At 43.8% G+C, this 16,459-nt stretch overlaps 1 protein-coding gene across 1 annotated transcript in view; it reads right to left on the bottom strand.

The window, feature by feature from the left end:
* The window catches only part of GRIN2D (glutamate ionotropic receptor NMDA type subunit 2D), a 37,518-nt gene that overhangs the window by 4,444 nt on the left and 16,615 nt on the right, over positions 1–16,459 (bottom strand). The window contains exons 10-11 of the mRNA XM_033127110.1: positions 16,228–16,457; positions 14,923–15,083 (exon numbers count right to left, since the gene is read on the bottom strand). Of these exons, the coding sequence (XP_032983001.1) occupies positions 14,923–15,083; positions 16,228–16,457 (391 nt within the window). The remainder of the gene's footprint in view (positions 1–14,922; positions 15,084–16,227; positions 16,458–16,459) is intronic.

Below are 16,459 nucleotides of genomic sequence, written 5' to 3'. Positions count from 1 at the left end.
CGGGATCCCATATAGCATATAATTCCATATGTATTTTTTTAAATGACATCTGTATGGGGTGAAATTTTGGTCATCTTAACTGCAGACACCAGACTAGCTCTTAGAGGGAAGTATCTGTTTTTGTCAAGTCCAGCATCGTCCAAAAGAACATTCTGCCATCATGGAAATGTTCTATCTGCGCTGTCCAACATGGCAGCCACCAGCCACACGTGGCTCTTGAACTCATGAAATGTGCCAGTGTGGTGAAGGGATGGAACTTCAAATTTTATTTAATTTTAATTAACTTAAACTTAAATAGTATTGGACAGCTCAGGTTGGGGGAAAGCAAGAGAGCTCCAGGCATGTGGCTGGATGCTGGGTGGCAGAGAAGGCAAAGTGTCTTCCAGACAAAAATATGTCACCTGAAGTCTTGAGTTGTTTGCCTGACTGTTAATGTAAATACTTCTGCGTCCCCAAACCTTCAGTAAAGCCTTGTCCACAATCTCACATACGTGCACCTAAATGCCTTGTATATGTGGTTGGTTGCAGAGACATTAAAGGACAGAAATTAGTCCATGCACCCCAAAGGGGGAGGCACACAGAGAGGATTCCCCACATTGAATGGATCCAGCGGAAGCAAAATCATGGGGGTGGGCAAAGAAAGCTCCTGAGAATGAGTAGAAATTGAGGGAGGGCATTCACCATACCACAGTTGGTGAATGGCGTTTGAATTAATTTTATATAGATCCTGACCAGCAGGGAGATCCCAGCTGATGTCTGGAAACAGATACAGACAGTCAAGAAAAATGCTGCAACTGCCTGCGGGCACTGCTGCCTTGCAGGCAAATTGTAATCTCTCTAGGTCTCTCTTGGTTTAGGAAAATGCCCTGGAGGGCGAAAGGTGAATTGCTCCCAAGTATAAGTGGAAAAAACTTGAAGCTTCCAGAGTCAGGCTGGAGGAGGGATGGAGGCACTAGGGATGAGGATAAGATGAAAGGAGGGTCTTGAGGGGTCCTTGAGGGACAGAAGGGAGGGGTACGACTGGGAGAGACCTGAGAAGCATTTTAGAGAGAGCCCAAATCCAAGGCTTCCAGTGGTGGGAAGATTTGAGGGGCTTTCAGGAAGAGGGGACCTAAGAGCCTTCATTTTCAACCATAGTTCTGGAATGTAATGGCTCCCTCCCTCCCTCCGTCCCTCCTCGGTCTGTTCCCTATACCCCCATTGTCCCTAAACCTCTAGTAAAACTCAGCCATGTCCTACACTCTTGTTTAGGCATAGGTTTGGGAAAAATAAAACACTCTGCATCCATCCTTACCTTCCTGTTTATTCTGCTTTGTCACTAAAGGGATCTTAACATTTGAGTCACTTCCCGCCCCTCCTCAGCTCACTACCCTCCCCTGAATCCCCTCGTCACTCAGAGTAACCAGGGTTACCTCAAGCTACAGGCCCTATGCCACCAAACATCCTGTACCCCTCCTTACTCCTCTGTCCTCATCTCCCACGCACACCTCCCACACTGTCTGCTCCAGCCACACTGGCATTCGTGCATTTGGACGACTTGCAACAACCAGTGCAAAGGCCCTGGACCACTCCAGCACACTCCTGCCTCAGGGCCTTTGCACTGGCTGTTCCCTCTGGGAACATTCTTTTCCCAGATAGCCACCTGGCTGGCGCCCTCACCTCCTACAAGTGTTTGCTCAAAAGACACCTTCCCGAGCACCCTATTGAATGCTGCAACCGGTGGTCTCCTCCCAGCTCACCCAAATTCATTCACTCTGCCATATTTTTGTCCGTAACACTTATCTCCTTGTAATTATAAAATGTTCTCGGTTATTAAATTTGTCGTCTGTCTCCACCCCCTGGAATTTAAGTTCTATGAAGGAACGGACCTTGTCTGTGTGGTTCATCACTGTATGTATCTACAGGGTCTAGAACAAGAGATGGCACACAACAGGTGCTTAATATACAGTGGTTGAATAAATGAATTCAGGCTGGTTTAAGGCAGGTGTTCTGTGAGGCATTGGAGCTGAAAGGTAAGATTTCATTAATATGGAAAAGATGCCAAAAAATTTCCATTGTAGGGGGCGGCCAGTTAGCTCAGTTGGTTAGAGTGTGATGCTCGTAACACCAGGGTTGCCAGTTTGATCCCTGCGTAGGCCAGTGTGAGCTGCGCCCTCCACAACTAGATTGAAACAACTACTTGACTTGGAGCTGATGGGTCCTGGAAAAACACACTTAACATAAATAAAAGTTAAAGAAAAAAAGATTTCCATTGTATATATATGGAAAAAAGCAAGATGAGAACAATGTGTATTTTTAGTAAGGAATGTATAAAGATGTGTGTATGTGTACATGGTTTAATTGATCTGAAAGAAATAAAAAATGCTTCCTTTAGGGAAAGGGTACTTGATGGTTCTTTTTTTGCCCCTCCCATATGAGTGGACTTATGGAATGGCCTTCCAGAACTGGCTGGGAGGAGAAGCTGTGTTTCTTTATTTCTTTTGAAGAGATGCATTTCCTTTCTCTTCCTGTGAGGTTGCTTGTCCTCGGTGGTAACCATGAGCCACATGCGGCTATTTTAATTCAAATTTTAATTAAAATGAAAAATTCAGCTCCTTAGTCAGACCAACCACATTTCAAGTGATTTCTGGTGACTACCATATTGGACTGCACAGGTCTACAATATTTTCATCATTGCAGAAGGGGCCATTGGAGAGAGCTGCTCTAGAAACACACATGTGTCTGTGTCCCAGATGAGAACGGAAGCTCCAGGAGGACAGGGACTTTGATCAGTTCACTGCTATTCCCTGTTCACTGCCTAGCCCAATGCCTAGTGCAAGAAGACCTTAATAAACATTTACTGAATGAACGAATGAATGCCTTTTAACTCTCATATCATTAGGGGTTATCTTGTCAGGGAGATCATGATTCATGATTTGTTTTCTTCTTTGTTCCTCTCTATATTAAAAATCTTATGTATAATATGTATACATATACATATGCATACCTGTACACTATATACAGAGGGTGCCAAAAAAAGTACAGCGGTACCTTGGTTTTCGAACATCTCCATTCACAAACATTTCAGTTTACGAATGCCATAAATTTAATGGATCTATGGTATCATTAGATAGTAAAATTCATGCTAAATTTGCAGTTTTAGGGGTTGATTTTAAATGTCTGGAACGGATTAATCCATTTTGCATTACTTTCTATGGGGAAACCGTGCCTTGGTTTTCGAACGTTTCAGAACTCGAACGGTCTTCTGGAATGGAATATGTTCAAAAACCGAGGTACCACTGTATACACATTTTAAGAAAGGAAAAAACTGTATCAAAATTGTAATACTCAATGTATAATGATAACAAAAGATGAATACAAGTCATGTTTATACATTCTTTTTGGCACCTCGGTATGTATGAATAACCCACGAAAAGAGACTGAAAAAGGCTGACATTGGGAATTCTCCAACAAAAAACGGTCCAGATGCTACAGTGAAGTTTATAGTCCCCACCCATCTAATCACAGGCCCACCACTTCTACAATTTTGGACCCCACTCCCAAATATGAACAGACTACCAGGGATTACTAGACACCAGATAAAACCTCTAATAAGAAAGATAGAGACAAAACAAACAAATAGGGGAGTGACTTAACTTTTTCGCTGCATTAACTGATTTCAAGTCTTTTTTCAAAATGTGTCAGAAATCCACAAAAACAAAAAGTTGGTATTTTGACTCTTTTATGCATTTAACAATAACAATTTGAGCTGCTTTGTATATAAGTGACATTATTTTTATGTATAAAAATTTCGGATATATTCATTCGGAAAGAAATGAACGTTGAGGTAAAAGGGTTAATGCGGAGAGGAGAAAATGTAAAAAACCCCAACAACTATCAATATCGTCAGAGAAACAAGGCAAGATACTGCAACTCTGAACCATGACTAGGATATTACAAAATAGGATACTATAAAATACTATAAAATTTACAAACTACTATAAAAATTCAGAGCTCAAAAAAAGAGTGCTTAGAAATTTAAAATATACCAGCAGAAATGAAAAGCTTAATAATAGAGTGGAAGATAACATTAAGAAAATCTCTTAGGAAGTAGAGCAGAAAGATAAAGAGATGGAAAAATAAAAGAAATGGACTGTCCAGGAAGCTCAATATCAAACTAGTAAGGGTTCCAGAAAGAAAGAACAGAAATGGGGGGAGGGGGTAAATCTTAATTGAAAGAAATCAAGAAAATTTCCCGGAACGAATGGCCTAACGATACCATTGGAAGGTCCAGCAATGAGAATAGAAGAAGATACATTGCTGAACTAATATAAAATAATACTGAATGTCGACTGTAACTGAAAAATAAAAAAGAAAAATAAATGCTGACTGCCAGGAGAATAAATAAAACCCACAGTAAATGGGCCTTAAAGGAATGCTGGGGATTTTGGAAAGAAAAAAAGCCTTACTGAATAATAGTTAGAACTAGCCCTGTGGGTCCTATGGTGACAAGCACCACACAAATACCCCCAACAATGGAGTAACTTGCATTTGAAATAGTTAGTACAGAAATAACCACTTTTCCCCTCTCCTTTTGTTTGTATTTAAAACAAATGAATAAAATCCAGATGAATAGGTAAAAAAAAAAAAAAAAAAGAAAGAAAGAAAGAAACACATTACCGAGAAATGTCAGCACAGTGAGGGCAGGGAAAAGAAAAACAGGTCACATACAAGGCTTAGGAATCAGAATGACTTTAGATTTTTCAGTGGTAACTTAGAAGTTGGAAATTAGAAGACAATGGAGGGATGCCTTCAAAATTCTGGAAGAAAGTGACCTCCAACCCAGAATTGTATACCCAGCCAGATGGCACATCAAGAGTACAGATGTTTTTGGATATGCAATATCTCTAAAATTTTTACCCCCACGTGACTTTTGTCAGGAAGCTCAAAAGAACAATTGAGAAAAACCCAGGAAAAGTAAGAATTTGGATATGACAGGACCCAAACCAGGAAGGAGGTGAGGGGATCAAGATGGCGGCTATGTACTAGACTGGAGTGGTCAGAAGGCCACAAAAGAAATGTCCTCAATAAGATGAAATTAATGGAGTACCCGATGTGTCTTTCTATATGAAGAAGAGATTCATATACTTAACACAAAATGTGTGTTTAAATTAGTTGAACACGAAGAAAACTCAACCACTAAACAACTGAAAAAGAATAAGAAGAAGGAGAAGGAGAAGACAATTATTAATATTAACTCCAGGAAAAACGAAGACTTGTGTAGGAGAGGAAAGTAATCATGATTTACTACTTGTGGCAGCTGTAGGAGCCTTTACACAGTCATAACATGTAAAGACTGCATATTTATCTAGCCAGAATCACAATGTGGGAGGCTGAAGTAATTTAAATAAGAGTATGAATATGTGTCTTCCATAGTGAGAAGTGAATGGAAAAATGCACAAATTGAAAAATTGAGAGGTTGCCATACAAACATGGTATTTAGAGACAGGTACATAAATAACAAAAGTATACAATAAATGAGATAAAAGTAGACTCCTCTGGGGTGGGACAAATGGAGGATAGGCAGATAGGGGATTGTTGGTTTTCATTTTTTAAAAAAAATCTTGTATTTGACTATCCAAACTTTGGATGTATAACTCTGATAAAAATAGAACTAAAAATTAGAAAAAAATGTAAAAAGTAATACTGGGGAGAAATACAGACGGTGCCAAAAAAAATGTATAAACATTTTAAGAACCATTATAAACATTTAAGAAAAAACTGTATTAAAATTGTAATACTCAATATATACCAATAATGAAAGATGAATACAAGTCACGTTTGACTTCTGCAATTACAAGAGGTGCTCAAAGTGGTTACCATCAGCATCCAGATACTTTTGATTATGGCAAACTACTGCTTGAGAAACATTGACCAAAGTGTCCATTTCTATACATTTTTTTGGCACCCCCAGCAGAATTCATCAGAAGCAGGAAATTAGAGCAAGAGGTAACAGTGAGAAACACAGGGGTGTCCCTTGTGAATCTATGAAGTTTCTGGGGAGGGGTATAAGGGTGATTCTGGGCTTCTCACTACCCATATGAGGCAATGTATTACAGTGGTTGAGAGGCTGGGCTCAGAATCAGATGGGCAGGGTTCAAACCTCAGCTCTGCCACTCAGCAGCTATAGGATCTTGCTGTGCCTTAGTTTCTCCACCTATAAAAAGGGAATAATATTCACCTACATCGTGTTATGGGTTGAATCATGTCCCCAACATTCACATGTTGAAGTCATACCCAAGTGCCTCAAAATGTGACCTTAGTTGGAGGTCGGGTCTTTACAGAGGTAATCAAGTTGAAATGAGGTCATTAGGGTGGGCCCTAATCCATTAGGACTGGTGTCCTTATAACAAGGGGAAATCTGGACAGAGAGACACACATACAAGATGTGATCGATATGGTGAATGTTAAAATTAAAAAAAAATTGTTACAGTAAAAGACACATTGCCATTAATCCCCTTCAAAATACTCCCCCTCACTTCAAACACTTATCCCATCCTTCTTGCCACTTCACAAACGGTTCTGGAAGTCCTCTTTTATGAGTGTCTTTAGTTGGGCTGTTGTGGCTGCCTCAATGACCTGACTCCATTCAAAACATGTACCTTTCATGGTCATTTTTTACTTTGCGGTAGAGCTAGAAGTTGCACGGTGCCAGATCCAGTGAATAAGGTGGATGAGGACATAACGTAATGTTTTTATTTAACAGAAATTTCTATACCAGAAGAGATGTGTGACACAGAGCCTTTCCATTGTGATCAAAAGATATGGTGAATGCTGCTGCTGAGTGCCATCCAATAGAAAGAGAGGGATCTTCAATACAGGAAGTGGCACGTCAAACCTTAGTAACAATGTGTGACAAGTTTCAACTAGTTTGGTGCAGTCGGGTGTGAGCTACGGTTGAGAGAAGGTGTATTTTAAAATGTGCCGTAAATCACCCTCCATCATGACAATGCTCCGTGTCCCACATCGCTTCTGGTATACGGGAATTTCTGTCAAATAAAAACATTATAGTGTGTTCTCATCCACCTTATTCACTGGATCTGGCACCGTGTGACTTCTGGCTGTTCCCCAAAGTCAAAATGATTCAGGACATCAAGGCAGCCACGACAGTGCAACTAAAGACACTCATGAAAAAGGACTTCCAGAACTGCTTCAGAAAGTGGCAAGAGCAATGTGATAAGTGTGTTTGAAGCGAGGGGGGATATTTTGAGGGGGATTAAGGGCAATGTGTCTTTTACTGTAATAATTTTTTTTAACATTCACCATATTGTTTGATTACACCTTGTAGATGGGAGGCGATGTGAAGACACTGGGACAAGATCGCCATCCACAAGCCACGGAGAGAGGCCTGGAACAGATCCTCCCCTCAACAGCCCTTTGAAGGAACCAGGAAGACTTCTAGCCTCCAAAACTGTGAGACAATAAATTTTTGTTACAGTAGTCCTCACTAACAATAATGAACTTAAATGAGTGTTGATATATAATAAACACTATAGTAAATTTAAAAGATTTGGGAATGATATCAAGCCTTGGCAAAGATACAAAACAAGTGGAACTTTCCTGCACTGCTGATGAGAGAGTAAATTGGTACAACCACTTTGGAAAATGTCTGGCAGCATCTTTTAAAGCTAAACATCCATCTCTGTGTGACCCAGCATTTCCACCCATGGGAATTTACCCAAGAAAAATGAATATATACGTCCTCCAGAGACTTGTACCAGAATATTCATAGTAGAATATTCATAATGGCCAAACACTGGAAACAACCCAAATGTCCACCAACAGAATGGAAAAATTCTGGTATATTCATATAATGGCATCCTCAGTGGGATACAGCTATGAACAAACAACCTGGCAGTAACACTGGGCAAAACAAGCCAGACACAAAAGCTGCTATGTACACTGCTTGACTCTGTTTATGTGATATTCAAAAAACCAGGCAAGGGCTGGCCCGGTGGCTCAGATGGTTGGAGCACCGTGCTCCTAACACTGAGGTCGCTGGTTCGATTCCTACATGGGTCAGTGAGCTGCGCCCTCCGCAACTAGAATGAAGTCAATGAGCTGCCGCTCAGCTCCTGGGTGGTCAGATGGCTCAGTTGGTTGGAGCGTGGGCTCTCAACCACAAGGTTGTCAGTTCAACTCCTCAACTCCCGCAAGGGATGGTGGGTTGCGCCCCCTGCAACTAACAACAGCAACTAAACGCAACTGGACCTGGAGCTGAGCTGCACCCTCCACAGCTAAGATTGAAAGGACAATGACTTGACTTGGAAAAGTCCCGGAAGTACACATTGTTCCCCAATAAAGTCCTGTTTCCCTTCCCCAATAAAATCTTAAAAAAAAAAAAACAAAAATAATAGGCAAAAACAACTTACAGTATACTCCATGGTGACTGAAGGGGCAGAGGGGAGCCTTTCTGGGGAGCTGGACATTTTCCACACCTTAATCTGGGTGTGGTCACATGAATGTTTTACATGTATAGACAATGAACGTCACACTTCAGATTTGTGTATGTTATATCTCAATAAAAAAAGATAAACTATAAAAACACACAGGATGAAGCCTTAAGCTGTGTTTACTTATTAAGGGCTGAGGTGGCTGACATTTGGATGAAGGAAAAAAAAAAGACAATACAGGGATCCCTTTGTTCTCTGAACTCAAGGACAGAACAGATTTGGATTCATTTTTTGAGATAGGGCTGGTCTCCCCTGCTGGTCACACTGTCAACTGCTCTCCCAAAACTCAGGAACCAAGTAGAATTGGGACATGGGATTCCCCCGAGTCTCTGAATTCTCGCTCTGAATGTAAGGACAAAATAGAGTGGGAAAGTGGGGTCCTGCAGAAGTAAAAGAGGAAGGCAATTCCTCTCGCCTCCCAGGGAAGGGCGCTATGTGCTCGTGAAGTAGGGGTGGGTGGGCAGAGCCTGGGAAAGCCTGCTTTGCATTAGTGAGGGAGAGGATCTGGAAATCTCAGGGGCCTTCCTGGAGGGAGGAACTGAGGAGGACAAAACGGAAGAAGAGAGAGAGGGAAGAGATGAGTCAGCTGGTTGGCTGGGGAAGAAACTCTGGGGTGAGTCAGGACGTGAGCAAGTCCCAGAAGGGTGCGGGGTGGCCAGAGCTCTTCTATGTTTCATGTTCAAAATGTTCACTATGAAACTTTTTGCGTTTAGATGAATGTGTACCTGGCTGCCCCATACAGTAGCTACATGCCACTGTACCTGTTGCAAGCACTTGAAAAATGTGGGGAGTTTGAACTGAGATGTGCCGTGAGTGTAAAATGTGACCGGGATTTCAAAGATTTTATGTGGGGAAATGATATGTAAAAGGTCTCAACCATTTCTTTACATTAGTGCATGTTGCAATAATATTTCGGATATATTGGGTTAAGTAAAATGTCTGATTCATTTCATCTGTTTCTTTTTGTCTTTTCTTCTGGCTACTAACAAATTTAAAATTGCACAGTAGCTTGCATTGCATTTCTGCTGGACAGTACTGGCAGCCAACACCTGACACGTTCCCAGTCTTTAGTCCAGCACACACAGGCCTGACCTCTGTGGGGGCTTTTGTAGGGATTAAAGGAGGGGTGAGTTCCAATTCTGGAGAACAGGCTCTGGAACTGGGAAGACACACTTGGACCAGTGAGATGGTCCAGAAAGTGAATTAAATCCAGCAAAGAAGAGCTTGAAGCCAGGGTGACTCTGAGAAGCCCAGGAATTTGCAGAATTCTTAGGAGCGGTGGGAAGGGGGGTGCAACCCATGTTTTTTAGATCTTTAGGGTCAGGGAAATTCTAGATGACATCTGAGGTAAGTAAAGGAAGGGAAAAGGATGTGGAAGAAGGGGAAGAAGGACAAGTAAGAGAAAGAGGAGGAAGAAAAGAAAAAGGAAAAAGAAAATAAAGGAAAAGGAGAAAATAGCAAGAGGTAAAAGACCGACTTCTAGATCTACACTGTCCAGAATGACAGCCACTAGCCAGATGTGGCTACTGAGCCCTTAAAATGAAGCGAGTCTGAACTGAGATGTGTTGAGTAGAACATACACTCAAAGTACAAAATAGAAAAAAAAAGTGGATATCTCATTAATTTTTTAAATTACATATTGAAATGGTAATATATTGGAGATATTGGGGTGAAACATATCATTATAATTAATATCACCTATTTCTTTTAATGTGGATCCTAGAAAATTTTAAATTAACTATATGATTCCCCAGCTCTGCTCTAGAAAAAAAGGCTGGAGGAAATACGGTTTTCAAACAAAATCCGTTCCGGAAGACCGTTCGAGTTCTGAAACGTTGGAAAACAGCGGACAGCTAGGCCTCAGGATCTTGCATTCAGCAGAAGCCACGTGACATGTTCGACTTCCAAGGCATGTTCGGAAAACCTAAGCATTTACTTCAGGGTTTACGGCGTCCCGTAAACGAAATGTTCATCAACAGAGACGCTCGAAAACCGAGGTACCACAGTACATGGAATCACTAACAATGTATAAGGGTGTGGGGCAGGGGAGAGATCTCTTTTTACAGTATTATTTTTAACAATAAGTAGGTGTCAAGCAAATTTAAACTTTGAAGAGAGGGGTATGTGATTTAAGAAGGGGAAACTTCGCTCAAGAGGCTTGGGAACCTGAAGGTGAAGGGTGCAAAGCATGGAGAAAGAAGGTGTCCTCCAGACCAAGGAGCCCTGGGAAGGGAGCTGAGGGGCCTACCAGGGTTTGCAAAAAGGAATGGCACAGGTCAGTGGAGGAAGGGTGTTCTAGAAACCTGTGAGAGGATTTTCTTGCCCACAGGCTCCAACGCATATTTGAGAACCTGCGTGGAACAGGGAAGTATCAGCGTGGGGAAACACGTGACCAAGTCCCACCCTGTCTGCTGCTGACTGGCCCAGCACGGACACCTGACCCCCAGCTGGACCAATCGGATTCTCACTAGTGGGATATAAAATTGAACCTAAGTGTGCACATGTGCTCGGCCTGGACCTTGGAGCTAAAACGTTGCACGGAAACTGGGGACTGTACAGATTTCATGGGCTCAGCTGAAGCCAAGAACAGATCTGTACAGAGAGAATGGCATGAGAGCCAGTGGCCGTGGAAAGGAAGAGACAGAGAAGAAAGGAGCCTTGGCTTCTGATGTTACATTTCCCAGAGCCACTTTGTAACCCCGTGGGATTGTTGACCCCATATTATGGAGGTGAAAATTAAGGCTCAGGAGCTGAACTGACTTGCCTCAGGGCCCACAGCAAGTAAGGGGGGTAGCTCCCATTCGAACCCAGGACCGTCTGGTTTTAAAACCAGTGCTATTAAACACCCCCAGGATACTGTTAGGAACTCACTGGCTATGGGGGAACATCAGAACCCCAGCACTATATGGGAAGATATGGAAAACTGGTCTCTAGAGAAAAGAATGACTGGATAGATGAATGCACAATTAAAATTTTTTTTCCCTGTTCTGTGTTTTGTCCTAACATCTCTGCCCACGATTCTCCAAACTCAATACCTGCCTTAGGCCACCAGCAAGAGAGTGCTGCTCTGGACCCCATGCTTTTGAGGACTCCCTCCCCCCACCAAGTCCCTGTGACCAATGGGGTTGTGTCCACCCAGAATCTAAAGCTCCCTTGGAGATTATGCTCTGGGAACCTGTGGTAGACAGGATAATGCCCTCAAAGATATCCACACCCTAAAACCTGGGACCTGTGAATGTTATCTTACATGGCAAAAAAGATTTTGCAGATGTGATTAAATTAAGGACCACGGGATGGGGAGACGATCCTGGATTATCTGGGTGGGCCCAACATAATCACAGCATCCTTATAAGGGGAGGGGGAGGGTCAGAGAAGAGAGGTGGGGTAATGTCAGCAGAGTTCCGGTGAGTCAGAGCCATGAGGCAAGGGAGGCAGGCAGCCTCGAGAAGCTGGAAAAACCAAGAAAATGGATTCGGGTGTGAAGACAAGGAGTCAAGTTCTCTCATGGAACGCTGAGAATTCTAAACTTGAACTTAGTAGCCTTTCTGTCTGTTAGGGTATATTTGTCAAGGCAGGAGGACATCACAAATTGAATGGTTTGCTGGCTTGATTTTACAAAGTTTAAATAATTAGACATATGGTATGTGAGCCTCCCTGTGTACTCGTGGGCCGGCCTTGCAAATCTTAGTGGTGGGCCTGGCCAAAGTCTCACTTAAAGAAGAAAAGCCTGTTGCCAAACCACTTCATGTTAATGGTGCTTCAAGGAGGGAGCTCAAAGAGAAAGGCAATTCCCTAAAGGGGGTGAGGTGAGGCAGAGAGAACAGCAGTCACAGGAAGCGACAGAAAGAAGAGGTTACTGATAAGTGCTGAAGTTCTCAGTATCAGACAGGAAAGGCTTGCAGGGAAAACAGAGAGGACACACACAGAGATGGGAGATGAGACCATGTGACCCCCAGAAACAGAAAGGAGATTGGCCAGCCTGCTGGCTCAGGCGGTTGGAGCACCGTGTTCTTAAGCCGAAGGCCGCAGGTTCGATTCCCACATGGGCCAGTGAGCTGCACTCTCTACAGCTAAGATTGTGAACAACGGCTCTCCCTGGAGCTGGGCTGCCGTGAGCAGCTGGAGGTTGGCGTGGGCTGCCGTGTGCTGCCGTGGGCTACCATGTGGCCGGCAGCCATCGTGAGCAAGAGCTGACGTGAGCGGCAACCGACTGCCTCAGCCACGGGGGAGCGCAAGGCTCGTAATACCAGCATGGGCCTGGGAGCTGTGTCCTACACAACTAGACTGAGAAACAACGGCTTGAACTAGAGGCCGGGGGAGGCGGAAAAAAGAGGGGTGGGGGGAAGAGAGGAGATAGAGCACTAGAGAAGGACAAAGTGCAAGAGAAGCTGCTAGGTGGCCAAATACAAACTCCACGAGGGCGGGACTCCGGTAGATGGCTTGGCTACCACAATCACTGTATACAACCTTTACCTTTGCCATTTTCCATAACAGAGGCTGGAAGGCTAACATACTCAATTTCCCAGCCTCCGTTGCTGCTAGGAGTGACCATTTGACACATTCTGAGAAGTAGCTGGAAGTCCCTATGAAAGGTATACTTTTCCCAATAAAAAGGAAAAGCCTTGCCAGGAGGAAAATCCTCCACTCTTTCACTTTTCCTTCTCCTCTTGCCTGGAACCAAGAGGTGCTTCATAGAGGGGCAGCAGCGATTTTGTAACCATGAGACAACCAAAAAGAGCATGAAGGTCTATGCTCATTTTAGTAGAATAAATATATAGAGAGAATTTGGATTGTTGGTGGTGTCTTTGAGCTACCACACCAGTCGTGGACTTCTTTGTGTAAGACATAAAGAAACCTCAGTCTGTTTAAGCACACCTAACAGATCCAAAAAACTTACCTATTTTGTTGACTACTGTTATCCAGTGCAGAATTGTGCCTAGCACAGAGTTGGTACTAATCAAAAATATTTTAAATTTCATTCAAAGCCTAGCTTTACTTTCTGCAACTGGTTCTGAGACACTCTGCTATATTCTTATGCTAACCGGTCTATTTTATATAAACCAGATTGATCGTGTTCTTTTCTTGCAGCCCAACAATTCTAATCAAGGCAAAGGGGTTAACAGGATCGGGTTAGGAGTGGCTACTTGAGAGGTGAGCAGAGGGAAGGTCTTGGGGAAAGTAGGACATGATAGCCTCGGCACTGGTCCCACTGATATTGCCCTCCATCCGTCTCTCCACATGGCAGCCAGAGGGGCATTTACAAACAGAAATCAAATCGTACCCCTCCCCTACTTAAAGTCCCCTCTCTCCATGGCTTCACACTGCCCTTCAAATAAAACCCAGCCCTGACCTCGGCCTCAGGGGTCACACCCCATGTCCTCCTCTCATCTACCCTCTAACTTCAGTTCTCTACCCTTCCGCCACACTGGCTTTCTTGCTGTTCCTCCAATAAGCGAAGACCACTCCTGGCTCAGGCCCTTTGCACATGTTGTTCCTTCCGCCTGCAAGCTCTGCCTCCATAAGTCCACCTGACTAGCTCCCCCACCTCCTTCAGCACTCTGCTCAAGTCACCTCCTCCGAGAGGCCCTCCCTGAACACGCTGGTGACTACATCCCAGCTCAGTCATGCTCTAGCTCACCATCACTTTCTGAAATGATCTTGCTAACTTTTCTGCTTGCATATTTATAGTTCATTTCCCATCTCTGGACCCTAAGTTCCCTAAGGGCAGGAATTATGGTCTAATTGTCCACTGCCTGGTATAAATAGGAAGTAGGAAAGTAAATGCATGCTGAGTGACTAAATAAAGGAGGGACGGGGGAGAGTTACTGCACTCAGCTTTGTTGTAACCTTGGACTGCACTTTGGGGCCAGAACTTAATCCCTACGTTTGGGAAACAGATGTTAAAAAAATAAAAAACCAAACATAATCCAAATATTGATTCCAGTGAGTTCAGTTCTAATGATAATGATAAGAATAATAATAATTGCAGCAAACACCTACAGTGTGCCAGGCACTGCTCTAAGTGTTTTGCATGGATTATATAATAATAATATTAACTAATAACTATGATAATTCTTGTAACAACCTTATGAGGTGAGTCTTCTTGTTATCCCCGTTTTAAAGAGGAGGACACTGAGGCTCAGAGAGATTGAGTGACTCTCCAAGGTTACACAGACAAGAAGGGACAAAGCCAGGATTTGAACCCTAGAAGTCTGGCCCCAGAATCCATAACTACTGGATTCCTGAAAACATCACAAGGACCCCACTTCTAGAAGGCATTCACTCCCACCCTCCATGACGTTTGTCCTCCAAGCTGACCCACCCCGGGCTGACCTCTGAGGCTGATAAATGACCCCTGACCCCTCATCATTTCCCAGCATCCTCAGGGCTCCCAGCGGCCCTCCATCCCCGGCCCGGAGTCTGCGCTGACCCTGCCTTGAGCTGAGTGAGCGCTTCCTCCACGCGGGGCTGGTTGTAGCGCACCATGTAGCTGTGCATGTCGGGGTAGTTGCTGCGGATGTTCTTCTCCGTGGACCCGTTGGGCACTGTCCCAAACTTCAGGGGCGGGTACTGCTCCTGGGGCCGCTGGAACTGGGACAGAATGGGGAGTTACTCGGGTACCCCCTTGGGGGCATCTGGGTAAAGGATGTCCTCGACCAGATGCTCCATTTTGGGGGACACTCCCCAACTGGTGGACACCCCAGTGCAGAAGTGTTTCTCAAACTTGCTCACCGTGACCCACAGTGGGAAACACTACTCCCCACCCACAGATATCTATACATTGGCACATAAGTACACATAATCAGGAGTGATATTGAAATATTTAACACCCTGCATGGCGTGATCGTGGTCCAATCAGAAAAGACACTGGCTACATAGTTCAAGAAAGTTTCCCAGAGGCCCTTGATGTGCCAGGCATTAACCCTTAACTTGCTGGGTCATGAGAGGTCCCCGGGCAGGGGCTGGCATTGGGGGGTGGGGCTGGGAGCAGTTATTTTCCAATCTGTTCAGAAATAGTTCACTATTTTAACAACAGATATAGCCAGACGGGTGTCTGCTGGTTCAGTGTCAAGTGTGTATATGACTAAAACAAATGTTTCATAAAACCATACTCATCCTTATTATGCAGATGCAGTCAAACATATTTTCTATTCTATTCCATTCCATTTAAAAAAATTGCTTGTGGCCACCCATTGAATTGATTTCTCAAACTTCTAATAGGTCATAACACCCGGTGAACCACTTTAGTCTCAAAGCATTCTCTGCTGACCACCAGTCCCTGAACAAAGTGTGACCCGCGATGAGGCAAATACAGAAATCGAGAGGGTCAACATTAAGGGCAATTTTGACAGAACAATTTTATGTCTGTTGAACCTCACATATTAAAATTTGGGTTGGAATTTTGCATGTCTTTGGTTTAAATTTTGCTTTTCCAGTAATTCATTTCTACTGCATTTCACAAAAATTAGAAATTTCAAAAATTAGTCCTTCTTCATAGTTTGAGAGAAATGGTTGTCTAGAACATCGCATTTGGTACTACTGTCCCTTCAACATTTGGGGATACTCTCTTCCCCTGGGAATATTTAAATAGTTCCTTGTAAACTCAGAACATTCCATTCTCCCACTGTGGAACTCTTTCTGGGAAGAGACCACCAGAATCCCCTTAGGCCCTCCCACATGCCAAGCTCTGTGACCTCCAACCCCAGCCAGCACTGCTCTCCCCAAACACACACACCTTTCGGTCACTGAGCCCAGACACGGTATCCACGTACTCCTCCTGGATCATGAAGGCGGCCAGGTTGGCTGTGTAGCTGGCGAGGAAGATGACAGCGAAGAAGGCCCACACCAGCACCATGATTTTGCTGGTGGTCCCCCGGGGGTTCTCCACGGGCACAGAGTTATTGAACACCAGGGCCCAGAGCAGCCAGATGGATTTCCCAATGGTGAAGGTTGAGCCGCCAGGGCCT

This window comes from Rhinolophus ferrumequinum, chromosome 15, assembly GCF_004115265.2.
Source record: "Rhinolophus ferrumequinum isolate MPI-CBG mRhiFer1 chromosome 15, mRhiFer1_v1.p, whole genome shotgun sequence".
Classification (NCBI taxonomy): domain Eukaryota; kingdom Metazoa; phylum Chordata; class Mammalia; order Chiroptera; family Rhinolophidae; genus Rhinolophus; species Rhinolophus ferrumequinum.
The sequence above is the reverse complement of the archived record's forward strand: the minus strand, read 5'-3'. Positions and strand labels throughout refer to the sequence as shown.